At 37.3% G+C, this 22,550-nt stretch overlaps 1 protein-coding gene across 11 annotated transcripts in view; it reads left to right on the top strand.

Moving 5' to 3' along the window:
• The window catches only part of stau2 (staufen double-stranded RNA binding protein 2), a 327,674-nt gene that overhangs the window by 131,120 nt on the left and 174,004 nt on the right, over positions 1-22,550 (top strand). For 9 of the 11 annotated variants that reach the window (XR_011352225.1, XM_069921216.1, XM_069921215.1 and 6 more), the window contains 2 exons: positions 5,870-6,029; positions 19,646-19,717. Coding sequence is in view for 10 of the 11 variants with exons in the window: in XM_069921216.1 (XP_069777317.1) it covers positions 5,870-6,029; positions 19,646-19,717 (232 nt within the window). In the remaining variant the exon portion in view is untranslated. The remainder of the gene's footprint in view (positions 1-5,869; positions 6,030-19,645; positions 19,718-22,550) is intronic. The other 2 variants (XM_069921211.1, XM_069921212.1) reach the window with 1 other exon arrangement.

A 22,550-nucleotide genomic window follows, 5' to 3' on the forward strand; every position in this document is an offset into this window, starting at 1 on the left:
TTTTAACTCAGTTATTGCCCCAAAATAGGTAACCTTTAGAAGTTTATTGTAATTGACAAAAAAAGTACAAAAAACACGCAGAAGAAAAAAGTAGAGAGGCAAGGAAGGTGAGAACTAAGGAACAGTAAGATAATGGCGTGAGGAACATTGGGATTGTGAGCTTTTTTTGTGCAAAGAGAATCTTAAGATAAAAAGGTTGGAATGTAGATGAACAACTTTGGCGATTGTGGGTGAACAGCACAAGCAGCAAAGCATTTTGGGTAGTTCTGTATAAATTGTGTTTAAGCAGCCATTTGATAAGCGACTATTCTGATAACTATTTGAATGGTATAAAATTCAACTTAATGATGTGCAAAATATAGTAAATAGTCCATTTCTGGTTGAGTGTAACCCAGAAATAACAATGTCAGATGTGTTGCAGATCAATTATTAGCTCATTGTCGGCAATTTCAGCATCTGCAATTGCAGAAACGTAAATTTAGCTTGCATTTTATATCTTGTCAGCTGCCATATGAAGTTAATTTTGTATATGCCAGTTAATTGAGTTTAAAAAATAATTAATGCAACATTTCTCATGTTCAATGGTTAGAGATTAAGCATTTTGGAGTATCATGCATTTGAGGAAGCTCCTATGTAGAGAAAAGCTCCAGTAATCCAGGTCTCATGGAATTTATATGATGCTGGACTGTCCAATTTCTCTATAAAGGAACCCACCATGAAGCATTAATCTTCTGAGGTCCTCCAACTTCCCATTACTTGCTCAAGATTTCAGTATTTGCAATTCTTGTGATTCTATCAAATGTTTTCAACATTTTGATGCTTTTCCTCTTAGTACCCCTTCAAGTTTCTGGGAGCTTGCATTGGAGGGCCTTTCCTGGAGCCAGCACATAGAAGCAACTGTGAAGAAGGTGCTCCAACAGCTCTACTTTCTAAGATTTGAACTTTTTTTTACCAAACTTCTCCAAGTGTACTGTGGAAAGTACACTGACAGCTACATCACGGACTAGTCTGGTAACTTGAGTGCTCGGAAAGTGGCAAACCTCATCAAGTTCATGAGAATGCAGCAACATCACAAAGAACCTCTATCACTCTGGTCATAATCTCCTCTTACTTCTCCCTTCAGGCAGAAGGTACAGCCTGAAGTCCTTCTTCTCAAAGTTCAGGAACAGGTTTTATTCAAATGCTGGCAGGTTTCTGAACTTCCGTGAAACCCTAACCATAAACTCGTCCAGGTCCATCAAATGATCTGTTTTTGCTTTTCAAATGTCACTTATTGCCATATGAATATTTATATTGATCCTTTTATATTTATTGCTTTTTACTGTCTTGGTTTATTGTTGTAATGCAGGGGTTCCCAACCTGGGGTACATGTACCCCCAGTGGTACATTTGCACTTCTCAGGGGGTACATTGGGTCTGAGAGAATAACCACTACTGTACAATACATGGTGTTGTAGTCAGATTGCACAATGGTGTGTTTTTTATCCTTAATTTTTAGGGGTACACGGGAACCTATAAAAATTCCCAAGGGGTACAGTGGAACAAAAAGGTTGGGAACCCCTGTTGTAATGTAATGTATACCATTGAAGCTGGTATATTTAACTTGTTTGGCTGCAATGAAATTAGAATTTCAGTGGATCTGTACATTGTACTTGTGTATATAAAAATAAACTCATTACTAATTACACCAGCATGTGGCATTAACTGGATTAATTTAGGTATCAGAGGATTATGATAATTTTTTTGTTTAAAGGGAGTGCAGGAAATGGGTTCTGGTGAGTTGAATGGGGGCGTAGGAAAGGATACCCAGTGAGATGTCAGAGAACATGGAATCTGGGGCCCCAATGCGTGAAAGAGAGCTAGAGACATTGGACTTTTTTCCAGCTTGGGTTTAAATCATGGATAGATGTAGGTAGGACCAAATATGAAAATGAACAACAGTCTTTGTGTGTTGTGTATGTGATCCACAGTTTCTTAGTGATTGTAAAATAATCAAGTTACCCTGGTGGTATCTCAGTGAAAGAGGAGTAAATTAAAACTCCAGCACCTTCAGGACATTGACTTTTCAGATTATTGTATGTTACTCTTCGTAATTCACTTTTTTAGATGGTATGCAGTAGTATAATTTTGCACGGATCCAGGTGAGTTTAAATGGAGTGTGGGAAACAAAGCCCTGATGAGTTTAAAAGTAGTGTGGGAAATGAGGCACCATGAAATTTAAGAGGTCTGTGGGGAACAGGACCCTGGTATGGTGCAAAGGAGCACAGGAAATGGGGCCTGAGTGAGCTTTAAAGGAACGTGGGGATCATCACCCAGTGAGCCAAATAACAAACCATCAGGATTTCTGATTAGTCATTTCTCAAATAGTTAGTTTGACTGAGAAATCTGATGGTCGAGCTTCACTAAAGTATCAAGCATACTAGATTATTGGATCTTTGTTTAATGTAGATAGTTTCACAAATGTTTTGTCTTAATAAGATATTTAGACTAGGTCCCAAGTTTAATTCTCCCTTCAGTCAGGTGAGTAGTTGGCTACTTCGAATGTCACTCTTTACTTGATAAGAGGAGGAACATGGTCCGAATTCCTTCCACGTGTTGTTCCCTTTTTTTAATTGTTGACAAAAGCACAAGGTTAAAATTAATTTTGTCTCCATGCATGGTTGAATTGTTCACACATAAAAGATAATTGCAATGTAAGGTTCAGAATAAGAATAAGGAGTGAAATATTGTGGAAGTGTTGTGTTATGATACAATAGTAATTTTATAATTGTTGTATATGATTGATTGACTCCTAAAGAAGTCTTTTGAGCATTCTCTTAAATTCTGAAAAGTTGCCAAGGGAAGAATACATAGTGCCCTCCATAATGTTTTGGACAAAAGTCCTTTTTTATTTATTTGCTCCTGTGCTCTACAGTTTTAAGTTTGTAATCAAACCATTCACATATAATTAAAGTACACATTCCACAGTTTATTCATGGTTACTTGTATACATTTTGGTTTGACCATGTAGTAATTACACCACTTTTTATACATAGTCCCCTCATTTCAGGGAACCATAATGTTTGGGACATTTGGCTTCACAGTAAACATACTCAGGTATGTTTACTTGCTTCATTGGTGCAGGTAGAAGAGAGCTAGGCTTGCTTCTAAGCTTTTCATCAGCTTTGGAGTCTGTAGTTGCTATTTTTCAATACGAGGACCAGAGTTTTGCCAAAGTCAACGAAGCCATTATGAGTCTGAAAAACAAGAATAAAACAGTAGTAGATATTACCCAAACCTTCGAATTACCAAAATTAACTGTTTAGAACATCATTAAAAAGAGAGAGTGTACTGGTGAGCTCAGTAATTATAAACAGAGTGGTATTCCAAGGAAGACCTACACTGCGAATGACAGAAGAAGTCTCATCACGAGAAAGAAAAATCTCCAAACATATATCAGACAGATCAGAAACATCCTTTAGGAGGCAGATGTGGATATGTCACTGAAGACTTCATGAACAGAAATGCAGAGGTTACACTGCTAGATGTAAACCATGGCAAAGGTGGTATCCTTTGGATCTTGGGTAGTTCCTTTCTGCCTCCACACTTTGCTCTTGCCATCATGGTGACACAGGTTAATCCTGGTCTCATCTGTGCACAAGACCTTTTTCGAGAATTCCATAGGCTCTCTTAGATACTTCGTGGCAAACTGTAATCTGGCCATCCTTTCTGTTGCCTCTATATTTCTTTTCTTGAAGTCTTCTGTGGTCTGTAGTCATTGACACATCCACACTTGCCTCTGAAGAGAGTTTCTGATCTGTCAGATATATGTTTGGGGATTTTTCTTCATCATGATGAGATCTCTTGTCATCATTAGCAGTGGAGATCTTCCTTGGAATATCAATAGACAATAGACAATAGGAGCTGGAGTAGGCCCTTCGGCCCATCAAGCCAGCACTGCCATTTTACAGATCATGGCTGATCACTACCATCAGTACCCCTTTCCAGCCTTATCCCCATAACCCTTAACTGATTACTGAGCTCACTGGTACAGCTCTTTCTTCTTAATGATATTCCAGACAGTAGATGTTGGTAATCTTCAGGTTTTGGCAATGCCTCTTACCGCTTTATTCTTTTTTTTTCAGTCTCATAATGGCTGGTACTCTGGTCCTCATGTTGAAAAATGTCAACTACGGACTCCAAAGGTGATCAAAAGCTTAGAAGCAAAACTTGATCACTTCTACCTGCACCAATGAAGCAATTAAACATACCTGAGTGCTCACAAGCACCTGTGAAGCCAAATATACCAAACATTATGGTGCCCTGAAATGAGGGGACTATGTATAAAAAGTGTTGCAAACCATAATGTATACAAATAACCATGAATAAAATATGGTATGTGCACATGAATTACATGTGGATTATTTGTTTACAAATTTAAAACTGTGGAGCACAGGGGCAAATAAAGAATAAAAGTATCTTTGTCCCAAACATTAAGGATTGCACTGTATGTGAATTCCAAACCATAAAGTGCTCATTTTATCACCAATCAAATACTCTGGTTGAAGATATATATATTTTATAATCTATGCATCCATATTTTTTTAAATCACTCTAACATTAAAAATGTCTAAGATGATTGCTTTCCCTGCTTGTGATTGGAGTCTAAGATAACATTCTGTGGCATTCCTGAGGGGTGTCACCCTTTGCTGGCCACATATCAGCCCAGGATATCTGACATGCCAGGGTGTTGGAGGCATCAATTTCCTTCCAAGTACCTGTTTGCTGAGTTACAATTGAATGGAATTCAACCTTCAGTTTACTGGGTAATGATATGATCGAATTGCATGGATTCAGTAAAATAAAGTAAATGCTGCTTAAACCATTATTAAATGCATTTGATTGTTAGTGTGCATTCTTGTACATCACGACTTACAAAATAATTCCTCTTCATTTCAAGTAGGGGAAATGTGGTAATTCTTTTCATCAGGACACTGAGTTATCCTGATGCACTTGGCAGTTGTGATGCTTGGTGATTTATGAGATTGTTATAAACTTCTGAAAAAATATTATGGATGTAAAAATACAGAACATCTACAGTCAAATAGGAATAGACATATAAGTCATCCTAAATGCTGAAATAGTCTTGAGGGGATGAGTATTCTAGTTTTCCTTCCTCTGTGTCATACATAAGGTTATTATTACAGGGAGCTATAAATAATCTCAAAAGATTTCAATGTGATAAGTTGCTGTCTGAATAATCACTGAACTTAGGCTACATTCAGCATGAAGTTGGTCTCTCACCAGAGAAGAAGGAACAAAGGTTTTGATAATTCTTAAGTTTATATACCTGGCTCTTTTCCCAAACCCAATACTGAGTGTCTGTTTTCATTATCACATTTAAATATCATGGTTCTGATTGACGTATTTGGGTTTTTTTGGTTGGGTTGAATTTTGTAGCACAACATTTTCCCATATTTGAGCATTCACAGTGTAACATTTTAATAAGGTGAAAGAGAGATTAAATTACCAAGACAGCATTGACATGAATTTTTTTCATTCCATTCAATGCTCCCTCTAATCATTCATAATGCATGTCAACACAGATTTTTCAAAAATTCATCTTCCTCTTCGGGGTGGGGTGTGGCAGTTTCCACTGGATTTTTTGCCAATAAGTTTGCCAAGATTGTATATGCCTTCCCTTATGGCATCCAAATAAATTTTGTTTTATCTCCAGTTTCAAATGCAAGACCAACTGGCAACACTAACTATTGTTAGCTGTCTCAGAGTTCACAAGATCTATGTGATGCAACAAAGTGACCATTGTTTGCAAATCAAAGGTGAGTTCTTCTTATGTCTAAATATGTTTGTTGTCTTTTTGCTCAACACAGGTATCATTATCCAACTCCCAAATTATTTTATGTCCAGTTGCTTGTGGGTAATACAGAATTTATTGGAGAAGGACGGACACGACAAGCCGCTAGACACAATGCTGCTATGAAAGCCCTTCAGGCTCTTCGTGATGAACCTATTCCAGAAAGGACATCTCGGGTAAATATTAATCACCGGAGTCTGAATAATCTGCATGAACTTGCTGGTTTGTCTTAAAAGTGTTGCCCATTACCAAAAGGTTTGCCTTCTACCATAAGGTTTAACTGTATCATCTAGTAAAATGTATACTCAGTCGAACAACCCCCTCCCAAATTTTACACCAAAAGTATTTGTTGTTATTGGCATCATTTTAATAAGTGTGGACAAGTTAAAGTTGAAATCTTTCTGAAAGGTCAGACAGTTTGTGGTGGTTTTGCTTTTACACTTGTTCCCATTTTTACTGTTAGTGATCATGAGATGAAAACTGGCAGATATTTTTCTTCTCTTACCTAGGGTACTGAAAGCTGTTGGGTTCCAGTTGTCACCTTGCGTGAAATCAATTAATTTTACATAAACCTTCGGTCCTTCTGATTGTAGTTTTGGTTCTACATCAGGCATTGCTTTTGCCAATTTATGCCAAGAAAGGAAGCTACCTCAATGATGTGATTTTTAAAAAAATGATTTGGGCTATCTGAAAAATAGGCATCATTTTAATAAATATATTTTACTTTTGCTTCATACTGAACAGTGCATAAACATCTACCACAAAAAATAAGAAATTAATTTCAGGAATAAGTTAATACAATTATGGAATAAAATATATCTAAAATATATCTAAAATATATATATTGAGGGTTTAGTTATTAGTTTACATTCTACAAGAGACATTAACATTTCAGAAAAGACATCTAATTTAAAATGCAAGAGCTATGCTAAGTGTGGACTTCAAGTCTACAGTGACTTTACAGAAACCATGAAGAGTGCCTGATAGGACTTCACAAGTAGGTGTTAATTGGACTGATGTTGTAGAATTGAAACAGACCATTGTCTTTAAAGGAACAACATGTTTGAACAGATGTCCAGCCTCAGAAACTGATTGATCTTTATATTGCTACACTGGTGCCAGCGATCCAAATTTCTGGTTGAAGTCTGCTGTTCTAAGAGGGGTCACGTGGTTTTGCAAACAGAGAGGAAAAGAAACATGCCATTCTGTAGTTGGTGTTGAAGACTGCATTTTGCAGACCTGCTGCCAGACCCCTTTTGAAGATGGGTTCTCAGTTCAGCCTATTCTAAACCCTTGTAGTCAATTACAAGAGGCTGTGGCTGGTTATTGTGTTTCTCCCGAAATTGGGGAAAAAGAAGGACTCTTTGTGGTAACCTGGAAGAAGAGGTTATCTTTTGGAAAAAACCACTAGGGGGCAAGTTTCTTCGGCAAGACACTGAAGTGGCTGATTGAAGGAGATCAGTTTGTGTGTGTGTCCAACAAACAACGAATATCTCTTTGAAACTAACAAAGAACTTCCTGAGTGATAACGATTTAAGTTAAAGCAGCAGAGCCTGATACCAGTGAACTTGGAGAAGTGAAAAGTGAATGATTGGACAGTGGAACAAAGAACTTTCCTGAACACATAAACATTACATACACATGCACTTAGAAGAGGGTTAAGTTAATAGTAACAAATTAAATATTGATCTTATTATTCTGTATGAAGAAAATTAAAAACATTTTTATTTAAGTAACCACTGTCTTGGTGAATTTCTATTGCTGCTGGTTTGTGGAGTCCTCTGGGCTCGTAACAATACTGGTAGCTGTCTCTGATGTTGTGTTGGGTTCAAACACGCTCGTAATAAAAACTACCTTGAGCCTGGAGTCGTGTTCGTAGCTTGCTTTATTTTACCATACTCTTAGTGGACATCTACATGGGCAGGCTTTCCTTGCTAGTCCCGAGCCTCTCTCTCCCAGATGCGGAAGTCCCGCCCCGTGATGTCACTGGCCCGCTCAATTTCCCACCAATAGTGTTATAACACAACAGAGATGAATTCCTTTCCCCTTAGGGAAATGTAAAACTACTGATTGTTTAAGGCTGAGGATAAGATTACTTGAATAAGGAACTGAGAGGTGAACCAACCCTCTCTAACAAAGTAGATCCAGTGAAGTCTCATTAATGTGGTACTTGCTCATCCAATATTCTCAAGCAATTGGAAAATTTCATAATATTAAGCAAATATTTATTTATTTAAACAAATGTCAGTTTATCATTCTCAATTTATACAGTTGTGGGCTTCATTAGCAACAATGATGAGTCAAAATATAGAGAAGAGGTGGAAATTTTTTTGAAATGGTGTGAAAATAACAACCGGAGTCTTGCAGTTGTAGACTGATATAGCAGCAACAGCCTCTTTAAAGATTAAGGACTTCATGTCCATTTATTTGAATTAATTTTGTTATATTTTATATTGTTCAGCATTAAAATATAGAATTTCAATGTAAATTATTGTTATTTAAATGGGGAAGAATATGTTGTTTGGTAGTCTATTTAAAAATATAAGCATACATTATAAGCAATGTCAAGTAATGCTTTCTCTTGATCAATTTCTATGCAACCATAGTGTTTATGTAACTGGCAACACTCCATTTCCCCAGATGCTAGAAGGCTGAGTCTATACTAGAATAGGAGGAAATGGATAAAAGGGAGGACTGCATAATCTCTTAGAGACTAATATGCGCTGAAGTCATCTAGGCTTCATCTTATGTGTTGAATTTCTATAGCAGAGGGTATTTAGTTAACACAAGGTGATAAACGGACAAACTTCCTGGGTATAATTTCTAGTCCTTATTTTAGGAACGTTTATCCTCAGTGGTCAGATATTCAACGATCAAGGGAAATCAATAGAGAACACGGGGTTGAGATGTGGGTGAAACTATGGAAAGAACTTGAAGAACAGTGAATCCATAGAACGTGAAAATGTCACGGGAATGTGGAATTCAATAAGATATGGAATTTTGGATTAGCTGGAGACTGTCTTTTGAGTTGAGATACTCATACAATTCATTCTAGAAGAAAGGAAAGTCTTAGCAGTGTTGTGAATGAGATAGGATAGGTTGACAGGCAAAAACAATGCTTTCATTCTGCTGACATTGTATTTATCCAAGATGTATTAAATGGTAATTAGAGAGCACAGCAGGACCTCCAAAGTTGGTGGTGCCAATGGAGAGGTCAAGGTTGACATTAATTTGGAAATTGGCATAATGCTTGTGAATGAATCTTTTGGGGTAGTGTATAAATAATGAATCAGTGGGGTCTAAGATTTAGATAAGCTTATTAAAGTGGACTTCATCAGTGCAATTAGTGCCTCGAGGCAGAACATTAAAACCATAAAGGATTAGAGTTATAGAGATAAATCATGAAGGAAATGCTGGAGAATGGAATAGTTAAGAGAGGTGAAGAAATAACAAAGTGCAGTCATCCAATGGGACTGTTTCATAACTTTGGTCAATACCATGAATTTTGTAACCTTATGAGCAACTGAAATTAATTGAGAATTTAGAGAGCAATAAACTGGTTTAATGCTGTTGGATTTCACTGATGGCAATTGGAGCGGAAATTGGTCAAGGATAGACGCTGACATACTTCCATTGTTACGTTCAGTCGCTGGACTCCACATTAGATTGGTTTTTTGTTGATTTTGGTGAGGATCTTTGGTTTGCTTTTGAGAAGGCGAAGTGAAACTTTTAAAAATATATTTCAGTCTTGGTATCTTTATGTACCTTAAATCTTTTCTTTTTAAAAACCATTTGCTTAAAACTTCACTAAGTTACATAACCATGACATGGTAAAACCCTTGAACACTTTGATGAAAGACAAACTGCTCCCCAGCTTTGCTTTCTGCCAAAGGCTGTCCTGGGCACTTGATCATGGGACCCAGTTGCTGCCTCAATTTCACCTCTTCATTCCCAGCCTGCAAAGAGCATTTGAAATTGGTCCTCTGGGCCTGGACAGATAAGGATTATCTTCGAGAGGCTGTGGACACCAAGCTAGACGCGGCTGAATATGCCTTGATACATAAACCTTGAAGAGAAAGAGGAAATTAAAATCTGAATAGTTGATCACACTCGAGAGTGGAAAGGATGTTTCCTTTAGTTTGTTACACATTAAATGATTTTCATTAAACAACGCATTTCAAGTTCAAATTTATTTGTATCAGTACAACCCGATGAAACCGTGTTCTCTGGTCCATGTTGTACAATAGTGCAAAACACGTGTACAGATATAAAACACAAACAGACAAATAATGCATATACACAGAACACATGAACGTATATTAAAATATTATTAATAAATAGTCAAGTCAAGGAGAGTTGTTTTAGCAGTCATTCTGCAATCTCACTACCAGTGGGAAGAAGCTGTCCCTCCGTCTGGTGGTTCTGGCTCTGATACTTGTGTATCTTTTTCCCGATGGGAGTAGCTGGAAGATGCTGCATGCAGCGTGGTCGGTGTCCTCCCTGATTTTGTGAGCCCTCGTTAAACAAAGATCCCAGTAAATCACATCGATGGGGGAGGGATACCCCAGTGATCTTTTCTGCCACTTTTATTGTCCTGTGGATTAACTTCAGACCTGATTTTCTACAGCAACTGTACCACACTGTGATTCAGCCAGACTGGGCTCACTCGGACCTCCTGTAGAAAGTTGACAGAATTGTGGCTGGTAGCCTTGCCTTCTCTTGAAATGCAATTGGTGTTGCATCTTCCCGATAAGTGATGAGATGCTATGTGTCCAGGATAGGACATTTCTTAAGTGGACTCCCAGGTACTTGATGCTCTCTATTCTCTTCACGACCAAGCTATTAATGTGTAGTGGAGGGTGGTCATCTCTGGTCCTCCTGAAGTCCATAATCATCTCCTTTGTCTTGTCTACATTGACACATATTTATTCACATACAATTTCACAAGATTTTCCACCTCTTCTCTGTATTTTGACTCTTCGTTGTTGCTTATGAGACCATCTTCTGTTATAAGGGTAAAAATGAATTACAAGTTGCAAGCAGTCTGTGAGTTGCAATTGTTTACATATTCTTTTAAGTGTCACCTAGCCACATCTTTGAGCCGAGGTCTTATGGTTTGTTAGAGGTTACACATTAATTTAGTTTCCTTTGTTCTACGAAATGGAAAGAATTAGTTTTGTTCCGACAAATTTATTGACTGTTTAACAAAGTTTTAGCTCCGCTAACAAAGTCGTAACGGCTTGTTACAAGGTAAAGCAACTGATAATAATGTTAACAATGTTTAACAAACTCTGGAAAACTCAACTTTAGTACTGATTAGTTTGAACGAGTTATAGACAACAACATCATTCTAATATACTCCGAGCGATTATAAAGGAAAATAGTCACTACAGTAACAATATTTAGTTAATAAAAAATGGAATTTAAAACAATAGAAGTTGGAAATTGGATTTGGAAATCAGACTGGATTGATTGGGCTCTGTTTCTTCAAGCCCATTGAAGAAGCAGTTTATTGAAAGTTAGAATACAGTTTGGAAAAAACTGCCACTTGTTCTTTGAGGACTGTTTTGGTTTTGGAGTTATTGTTGTGCATGCTGATGTTTGAGTGCAATGGTCAGCTGAATGGAAAATATGGAACTGATGCTGCTGCCATTGAGGAGCTACATGTTGAGAAGATGAAGGTCATGGATCTTAAAGAACAATTAATTGCAACAGCAACATTTAAAGACAAGTGGAAATAAAACTACTCCGAGCAAGAACGAATGAGGCAATGGAATGAAAGGTTTCAGCTGTTGGGAATATAAATCCCACTGATGTAATGCAAAAACCATCTACAGAATTTAAGATCAGCCATTTGAAAGTGTTTGAAGGTGTGCCTCAAGATGGTACTCTGGAGAATAGGCAATCCAAAACGGAGACAAAATTAGATATTTAGGCAACATCTGGCATACAGCATGATGTGCAACCAGAAGATAGTGTGGCAAATACTGGAAGCAGGAGAAGCAAGAGGAGTTCTAGAACAAGCTCCAGTATTTCCAGTACTGCATCTACACATGTAAATGTTAAGGCTGGCAAGATTGCTCTTGAAATAGAATGAGAATGGCTTAAGGATAAATATGCCTTAGAAGAACTAGAGGAAGAGCAGGAGGACAGCTACGCAGAGAAGAGGAGCAGCTAAGGAAGCGACTAAGAAGGCAAAAGGAGCAAATGGAACTGAGAAATAAAATAGCTGTTAATGATTCCAAGTTGAGGGTACTAGAAGGTTCAGAAGTATCTGGTGCTCAAAGTAAATGATCTAAAATGTCTAACATTTTGGAGTCTCGTTCTGAGCAAGGACAACAGAAAAAGATGAATTTTTGAAAAAGTTGTGTGAATTTTGCCCTTAGGAAGTGTTCTGAGGACAATAGGGAACAACTTAGCTCTCAAGCTGTAAGCACGATCAGGAATAACTCTATATTGATGACTGTCTCACTTCTGCAGCTACAGTTAAAGAACCAATAGCTTTTTATAATGAGTTAAGAGCGATGTGCAACAAAGGACGCTTTCTTCCTATCAAATGATAATCAAGAGAGAGAGCAAAAGAAATGAAGAACTTGGACTGAGACTATGACAACCTTCCTGTGGAGTGGTTGTTAGGTGTACAATGATGCATTCATCGTTATGTTTTTAAGTTCAAAATCATTTTGAAAGACCGACCTCTCACAAGAAGGGGGATTCCATCAACAGTCAGTTCAATATTGGCACCAGTTGTCCTGACTATCAAGAAGACCCTGAAAGCTTTGTGTAGGAAAAAAATTGGTTGGGATACCAGAATCCATTGTACAGCAATGGACATGTTCGATTCAGGATCTTTGTAAACTGGAAGATTTCAAGGTAGACAGGTGCTTCAAACCCACAAATTTTGGAACTGTAACATCTGATCAATTGCATAATTTTGCTGAAGCATGTGAAGATGGTTATGGAACTGTTAGTTACCTGTTACTGCATAATAACAGGGATCAAGTACATTGTGGATTTGCAATGGGAAAGGCCAGAGTGGCTCCATTGAAACCAGTCATTATCCCATGAATGGAGTTGACGCTGCTACGATGTTGAGAAGAGAGTTGCAGGTGAAACTAACAGACTCTATATTGTGCTCCCAGTACATCAACAATAAAACCTCACGGTTTTGGACTTTTGTGGCTAACAGAATCAGTGAAATTGATGAAGTCTGGTGTTTAATACAGTGGAGATATGTTAATGCAGTTAACAATCCTGCCAATCAGGCTACCATACTGAAGAATGGAATGTGGGTATCTGGACCTCAATTTCTTCTACAGTCTCAAAAGGAGTGGCCTCAAAATCCTGATAAATTAAAATAATTTTTCATTAGAAGACCCTGAAATCAGGAATAAGACTGCAAATGCTGTTCAGATAATGTCTGAACAAATGGGTACAGTTAACTGCTTAATCCATCACTTTTCATCCTGGAATCATTTGAAAAGGGCAACAGTCTGGATGCTCAGATTTAAAAGGTGGTTTCTGAATCGTAGCAGAAAGAACAAACAAACAAGCGATGTTCCTGCTCAATTTCAATCTGATAACATTCATCAAAAATATTTACAGATGATCTTGAGAGTCAAGAAAAAGACAGTTTTGTGACGAGTGGTGCAGTGAATAAAGCATGGCACAAGTTGTCTGTAAGCTGAACCAAAAGAACTGCTTAATGGAATCTTCACAGGAGTTTAAATAATTACTATTGGTGTGCTATCACAATCACCCGACCTCTGAAATCAAGTGCCTCCCTCCCGCCACTGGGAACTCTAGATCCTGTTTGGGTCCACAACTATGAACGCCAGTTTCATAATGGAGTGACGTGGTTCGCCACAGTCTTACATATTTATTTAATTCCTGAAAAAAAATTATTTGGTAAGAATATAGGCAGTTTGAAAAAGCTATTGCAATCTAGGAAATATATTAATTTTAACTCTTCCCAATAATATTATTGACAATTCCATCCATTTTTTTCAAATATTTTATTAAAAATTTCAAAACCATGATACATATAATTAATAAAACAATTAGTACATAATTAGCATCACCTACGGCTCCTAGAACGCTTCCATCAGCGCTATCTCCGCTCCATCCTCAACATTCATTAGAGTGACTTCATCACCAATATCGAAGTACTCAAGCTGGCAGAGTCCATAAGCATCGAATCCACGCTGCTGAAGACCCAACTGCGCTGGGTGGGTCACGTTTCCAGAATGGAGGACAATCGCCTTCCCAAGATACTGTTATATGGCGAGCTCTCCACTGGCCATCGAGACAGAGGTACACCAAAGAAGAGGTACAAGGACTGCTTAAAGAAATCTCTTGGTGCCTGCCACATTGACCACCGCCATTGGGCTGATATTGCCTCCAACCGTGCATCTTGGCGCCTCACAGTTCGGCGGGGAGCAACCTCCATTAAAGAAGACCGCAGAGCCCACCTCACTGACAAAAGACAAAGGAAGAAAAACCCAACACCCAACCCCAACCAACCAATTTTTCCTTGCAACCGCTGCAACCATGCCTGCCTGTTCCACATCGGACTTGTCAGTCACCAACAAGCCTGCAGCAGACGTGGACATACCCCTCCATAAATCTTCGTCTGCGAAGCCAAGCCAAAGATAAAAGAAGTACATAATATGTAATGATAGTAAATATACATGGTATATAACCCAGAAAGAAACAAAAACACCACTATTCCACCCTTTAATCAATGTAACCCTCCCCCTACATACCCTTTACCTAATTCCACCCCTAAACAACCATCTATCTACGCCCAAAAACAAAAAAAAGAAAAAGAGAAAAAAGATGTAAACTACAATAATATAGACAGTTACTGTGGACTGAGGTGCTTCCACACAATAAGACTGAAGTTCATCCATTTTTTCATATCAATTTTCTTAAGTAATGGGGTATAATTTAATTTAAATAGATGATTAAGTTATTATCTACCTTTATTCCTAAATATTTTATTTCATTTATTGGCCATTTAAATTGGGTATCTCTTTGACACTGAGTATAGTCACCTCTAGTAAGAGGCATAATTTCACTTTTATCCTGATTTACTTTATAACCAGGTACTAGCCCATATTCTTTTACTCTTAAATTATAGTTCACGTAATGAGTCTTCAGGTTCTGTCAATTAAATTAAAACGTAAATTGCAAATAAATTAATCCGATATTCCTCTCGGTTAATTTTAAAACCTTTAGTATCAGGGTCAGATCGATTCAGTTCTTCAGTTGGTTCAATTGCTAACCCTTGCCTACTAGATCTAGTTAAATGAAAAGGTGCAGATATCTGCCCATTTGTTATGACTTTAGCTTTGGATCCATTATATAATCTAATCTGCATATATTTGTCTCAACTCAAATTGTTCAAGCACTTTAAAGAAAAAGTCCCATTCTAATCTATCAAATGCTTTTTTCGCATCTCAAGCCACTGCTATACTTAATTCCTCTCTCTTTTGTGTTAGATGTATTATGCTCAATAATCTGGTCACGTTATCTGCTGATTTTCGTTTTTTTAAACAAAACAAGTCTGATCCATATTTATTAACTTTGATAAAATTTTGCCAACCTATTCACTAATATCTTTGCTACTATTTTATAATTTGCATTTAATAATGAAATAGGTCTATATGATGATGGTTTTAAAGTGTCTTTATCTTTTTTGGTATTTACAGTTAATATTGCTGTGTTAAGAGATTCTGATAAAGAATATGTTTACGCTGCCTGACCTAATATCTCTATAAAAGGGGAATTAATAAATGTTTAAATTTTTTAAATAAAATTCAGGAGGGAAACCATCTTCACCTGGATACTTATTACTTATTGAGGAGAAGGGGGAACTCAGTTATCTTTGATCTTCCAAATTTAATTTTAGTAAATTTATTTGTGACAAAAAATGATCTATTTTATCATCATCATTTTGAGATTCTGACTTGTATAACTTTCTATAAAATTGTTTGATGGCAAGATGTCGAAGTTTACTTAGAAAAATTAACATGGAAATATGAACTAGGAGGTGTACAATTTCAAAATTTAAAAAATTATTATAAAGCAACACAAATGAGATTTCTCTCTTTTTTTGAAGGAGAGAAACCAGCATGGATTATGTTAGAGATGGAAAAGATAGGAGAGGATACCAGAAGATTTTATATATAAATGGGAACCAAGATTAATATTTGGTGACAGGGAAACTCCACAGTTGAAGCATTTGATTAATATATGGTATAAAGCAAATACTGAAATGGGAATGAGGAACCTTGATTTAACTAAAATGTCTTTGAATCAAAATAGACATCCCATTTACAAAGAATTATTGACTTTTGGATATTCGGTTCTCTAAAGGAATTAGTAATGTAGAAGATTGTTATGAAGGAGGAAATTTAATGTCATTTGTACAATTAAAAATATAGGATTCAAAATAATACAATAAAAGCATATTTATGAGATAAACTGGGTCCCTTAAGAAATCTAAAATCCAGTTACATAAAGGGGTATTTAGTCCCAGCAGGGCAATTTCTTCACCAGCCTCTGGGTATGATTGTATTAAACATTGAGTTGAAGTCAATGAACAACAGCCTAGTGTGTGAGGCATCATTCTTCAGGTGGATTAGAGTGGAGTGGTGGGACAAGGCTGTAGCATTGTTAGAGGAATGGTTCCATTTGCAGGTGAATGGAAATGTGTCCATTGTCTCAGGGAGGTGCCCTTTGATACATTCCATCACCAGATGCTTGAAACATTTCATAAAGGTGGAGGTTAGTGTCACTGGTCGGTAGTCATTAACGCCAGTGACTGTTGCCCTCTTTGGTACCGGATGATTATGGCTGTTTTGAAATCTGCGGGACAATGGTCTGCTGCAGTGATGTGTGGAAGATATCTATGAAGACTTTTGTCAGTTGGTCTGCTTAGTCCTTTAGTATCCAAGTATGTTGTGGCTTGTGTTGGGTTCTCCCTGGATAGGATTCTCCTCACCTCAGCCATGGCGACAAAAGAGGTCTGCTCTTCAAGGGGAGATAGAGCTTAATTTGGCATCAGTCTGTTCTTCTCATCAAACTGTGTGTAAAAGATGTTCAGTCTGTCTGAAAGGGAGGCATTGGTGTCGTTAATTCTCATGGTTGTCTTGTGATCTGTTATTGTTTTGATATTTTGCTTCATGCACCTCGTGTCGCCGTTGTTGCACAGCTGATTATGGATCCTCTGTGTGTACCCACACTTTGCTTCCAGATTGATCTTGGTGCCTTCTTGTCTTCTGTCCTGAAGGCAGCATCTCAAGTCTGAGAAATGCATGAACCTCTGTGTCAATCTATGGTTTCTGGTTAGCCCTGGCTGTGTCATATTTGATCTCCTTGATGTCTCTGTATCTCTGTTCAAGAAGTTTTCTGGAGACAGTGGTCATTGACATCCTGCCTCCTGAAGACCGTTTCTGATCTGTCGGACAGGTGTTTGAGGATTTTTCTTCATGATGATGAGAATTCTTCTGTCATCAGCAGTGGAGATCTTCCTGGGAATATCAGTCCCTTTGCCATTACTGAGCTCTCCACTTCTTTCATAATAATGTTCCAAACTACTGAATTTGGAAATCTTAAGATTTAGGCGATGTCTCTTACTATTTTATTCTTGTTTTTCAGCCTCATAATAATTTACTTGACTTTCATTGACACAAATCTGGTCCTCATGTTTAAAAATGGCATCTACAGACTCCAAAGGTAACCAAAAGCTTAGGATCTTATACCTGCACCAAGTAAACATACCTGAGTACTCACAAACACCTGTGAAGCTAAATGTCCCAAACATTATGGTGCCCTGAAATGAGGGAACTATGTATAAAAAGTTCTATAATTTCTATATAGTTAAACCAAAATGTATAAAAGTAACCTTGAATAAAATCTGGAGTGTGCCCTTTAATTACATGTGAATTGTTTGATTACAAAATTAAAACTGTGGCGCACAGGAGCAAATCTATATCCCAAATATTACATAGGGCACTGTATATGGTCTGAGAATCCAAGGTGGGGTCGAAGGGCAGTTTTGTACACACCAAGGAGGTTGGTGTATACCCGATATAGGATGTCCTCTCCTCTGGTGGCAAAGTTAACACTGCTGTTGAAACTGTGGTAGAACAATTTTCTGCTTGGCGTGGTTGAAGTTGCTAGCTATAATCACGCAATGTCGGGGTGGGAAGTCTGGGCTTCGTAGATGGCACCATAAAGTTCCTTCATTGCTTCACCCTCATTTGTGAAAGCAGATTGTCAACTGCAGCGATCAGCGTGGCTGTACATTTCATGGACAGGTAGAAGGGTCTGTATTTCACTATTATATCTCTGTTGAGCAAAAGATCCTTACCCCCTTCTCAATTAATTTACCACAAGCAGCAGCATCTCTGTCTGTCCTGAAGGAGATAAGGTGATCTAGCTGGATCACTGAATCTGGAATGGAGTCCAGGAGACATGTTCCTGTCATCGCCATAACAAAGCAGCCGTGCAGTTATTTCTAGTTCAGATGCAGCCTCAGATAATCCATTTCCTTCTCTAGCGGCCGTGGGCCTGAATGGGTTAACTTTCAGTTTAACCCTGATGCTGGCCCTCATGCCACGTGTCTTCTCACACAGCACTTCCTTTAGCCTCCCAAACGTCTCCAGTGGTCTGTTCCGTGGTTTACTGTAATCTGCTTCACTTCCTTCAGTAAGATAAAACTGCTCAATAATTTGCCAGTCCAATCCTCTAGTTTGAAAGTCCAGGTTTTACTTATTTTCTCTTGTGTTTCCTGATCATAGACATTATGTATAAGGTAGGAGATTTCACCGTTGTATGGAACCGAAATTGCCACTGCAGTCTCATGCGCCACCATTGTTTTTATCACTTGGTTTTGGAAAGCGGGTTTCAGGAAGCTTATTGAGAGTTTGATTGTGTTGCACATATATTGATAGAGGACTATAGGATACATGATCTTTCCTCTGTATGTAAACAGACTGTATGAAAGTTACATTTGGTTAAATTTTGGAGAAATCACTGACAAAGTTTAGTTATAATCATGTAGAGTTCCTGTTTATTCAATTGGATAAATGTTAAGAATATCAGTGTTTTAAATGTAAATATTTATGGAGGGCATATGTAAAAATGTTGCAGATGTTTTTTTTTCTCAATTCTGAATTGGTGCTGGACATTTATACCAAACCTAATTGGAAAAAATGACAAAATCGAGACTTCTCAAGCAGATATCAACTCTTGAAATTTTCATCCATCTAATTTTTAGTTATACTTCAAGGGGAAGTATAACTAAATAGAACTGTTTCACTTTATCCATTGGGTGAAAAAAGTTACAATTAAACAAGTAGTTTTTCTCAATTCCATGACAACCACAATTCTAAGGCTTGAGTGTTACTTACCCTGGAATTGTAATGAACAGCAATTTTTGTACCAATAATTTTACAATATTTCTACCGTGAAACAACAATTTTTGTGATATATGTTCATTACAATAAAGCTGATTATTGTATTTCTTACTGTTACAATTGGTTTAATAAATTATGATTAAAATGTGTCTTTAAAAGGTATAGATTGTGGGGGTTTAGTTTAGTTCACGAACAGACATTAACATTTCACAAAAGATATGTCGTTTAAAATGCAAGAGCTATGCATTTCAGAGACTTCATGCCTACAGTGGCTTTACAGAAAGTTAAAGAATGTCTTTGGAGACTTCACAAGTAGGTGTTAATTGGACTGATGTTGTGGATAAAATGGACTATTGTCTTTTAAGGATGGATGTCCAGACTCAGAAACTGATTCCGATGCCAGCGATCCAAGTCTGGTTGAAGGTTGGTATTCTAAGGTGAGAATATTTTGCAGAGAGAGAATAAACAAACAGGTGATTTCTTTTAGAGAAGGAGAGAAGTCAGTTTACAGCAGGAGTTGGTGTTGGAGGCTGCAAGCTTTCCACTCCTGTTATAAGAAAGACCCCATTTGAAAATGGGTTTTGAGTTATGTCTTCCGCCTATTCTCAACCCTTGTAGTCATTTACGAGGAAGTGGCTGGTTAATGTGTTTCTGCTGGAATTGGGGTAAAAGAACTCTGTGGTAACCTGGAATAAGAGGTTATCTTTTGGAAAATCCCATGAGGGGGCAAGTTTCTTTGGCAAGACACTGAAGTAGTTGATTGAAGGGGATCAGTTTGTGTGTGTCCAACAAACAACGAATATCTCTATATGAAACCAACAAAAACCTTCCTTTGCGGTAACAATTTTAGTTAAAGCACTAGAATCTGGTGAAGATTCATAAATCTTAAATTCTGTGCCTGATTCCAGTGAACTTGGAAAAGTGAAAAGTGAAAGATTGGACAGTGAAACAAAGAACTTTCCTGAACACACAAACATTACATACACGTGCGCTTAGAATTAGAAGGGGGTTAAGTTAATAGTAATAAGTTAAAGATTGATATTATAATGTTTGAAGAAAATAAAAGCAACTTTTGTTTAAGTAACCTTTGTCTTGGTGAATTTCCATTGCTGCTGGGTTTTGGAGTCCTCTGGGCTTGTAATATTACATATATCATTTGCTTTCACTTGATTGTTCCGCTAATTAGTAACTCTACTGTGTATTTGGAGATGCATTCATATTGTAATAATGGTATTACTGTAATCTTTTTGTGGGCTTTAGATAATCTTTTAATATGGTCTTAAAAAAACAAATGATTATTTCAATAATTACACATACATTTTTGCTCAAATTACTCAAACCATGACTAGATGGTTATCTTTCTTTTAAAATAAGTTATTTGCAGTTAATGCAGTGCCAAAGGGGACTATGTGCAAACGTAATGCTGTGACGTCTAAGTTACGTGACTCAAGACATTTTGGCAGGAGTTGCAAAGTCGTTTGTTAATCAGCCAAGTAGGATTTAAAATCATATAGTTTCTGCCAATGGTAGAATGAAAAAAGGTACAATGTTTGTTTAAATAACATTATCATTCAGTATATGACAAAGGTAACAGGGATCTTACATATATGATGTATTTGTATTTTCCTGTCAGCGCAACCCAGTGGAAGTCAAACTAGGAAACAATGTTTTTTCACATTTTGTCTCTCTTTGAATGCCGGCATTATGGAAGCACTCAGCTCAGGGAAAATCAGTAGTATTCTCTATCTGACATACCATCATATTCCCATGCCTGCTTGTTTTTAAATCTCCAGCCTTCTGCTCAGGCTACATGCTTCTGAAATGATCTTAGTTACATTTCTGCCAGAAATCACTGCCTGTTCTGTTGGCAAATCTTAAAATTTTCCATTTTAGCACTTTGGAGGAAAATTAGACAGCATTTACAGATACGATCAGCACAGAAAAATAATCATGCCTAAAATTCTCTTTACATGGTATGGCATCGTTTTCTTTCGAGTGGTATTTTCTATCAATTTTTTCATCACTCTTTGAGGCACTAACTTCGCCTAGGAACAATGCTACAGGAATCCCACAGCCCTTTTTCTCCACTAATCTACCACTTCTTGCCTTTCTGTTAACATTGCTTGGCTAAAAGGCATTTGTTTTTGTGGTTATAGAGTGAATGACGACATACGATTAGATGTGGACATGGGGAGAGTGGCCTTAAGGTGTTCAGTCAATATATTTGACAAGAATAAAAAAGTGGATAATAATTGTGACCTTTCAGAGTTGCACATTAACAATCTAGAGACCTGTGGAATTTAAATTTGAATAATAATCTGGAATTTAAAATAGATGGTCATTAGTCAGCTGCTGGATTGTCATTAAACTAGCCCCTGGTTCACTGATAACCTTGGGGGGGGGGGGGGTGGGTGGTGAAGAAAATCTGCTATCTGTACCTGGTCCAGCCTATACAGGTATACAACTCAATATCCAATGATGTGGTTGATTCTTAAATGCCCTGTGAAATGACCAAGCATGCCACATGGCTACAACAGGCACAGAAATTAAGGATTGGCCTGACCTCACCAATGATTCCAAGGTCCCTCAAAATGCACTTTTCCCAGCTGAGTTTGCTGGCCTAGACCACTAATTAATTTTACCTAAAACTTCCTCCTCACCAAAACCTACAAACAAATAATTCTAACTTCTGTTTAATTGGATGAGAGTTTGAAAAGTAACAAGGTTGAGCAAAATTTAGTCATGTATGTATATCTGTGATTATTAGCACCAAGTGCCGTGCTTTATGGAGACATCACCAAATAGATTAGGCAACTGTCATGTCACCTAATTAAGCTCAACTACATCATCGTGGCAAGTTGTTTATCTGGAGTTATTTCTGGGAGCACTGCAAATATAATTCATTGATTTGGATTTATTCCAGTTTGTAGTTATGCAACAGCTAACTCATTTTAATATTAGTGTTTTCTTTTTGGTTGAAATCTTGGAGTTTTGCTACTCATGATTCAAACTGAGAGAATTTTTCTTGATTATCGAAGTTATTTAGTTTTTTATCCACATTTAACAAAATGTGGAGATTCAGAATGGAGATGATCATGTTATCTTGCAAAGTCAATGGAACAAAGAATGAGGCAACTCAGCCAGGACATTGCCTCATTTTGTGTTAGTGAATATCCAAGAAGCCAATGGAAGAAGTATTGAGAGCAAGCAACTTGAAAGCAAAAAAGCCACAGGTTCAAATGAACTGTTGACTTTTAAAATTAATAAAAC

Source organism: Narcine bancroftii, chromosome 2, assembly GCF_036971445.1.
Source record: "Narcine bancroftii isolate sNarBan1 chromosome 2, sNarBan1.hap1, whole genome shotgun sequence".
NCBI lineage: Eukaryota > Metazoa > Chordata > Chondrichthyes > Torpediniformes > Narcinidae > Narcine > Narcine bancroftii.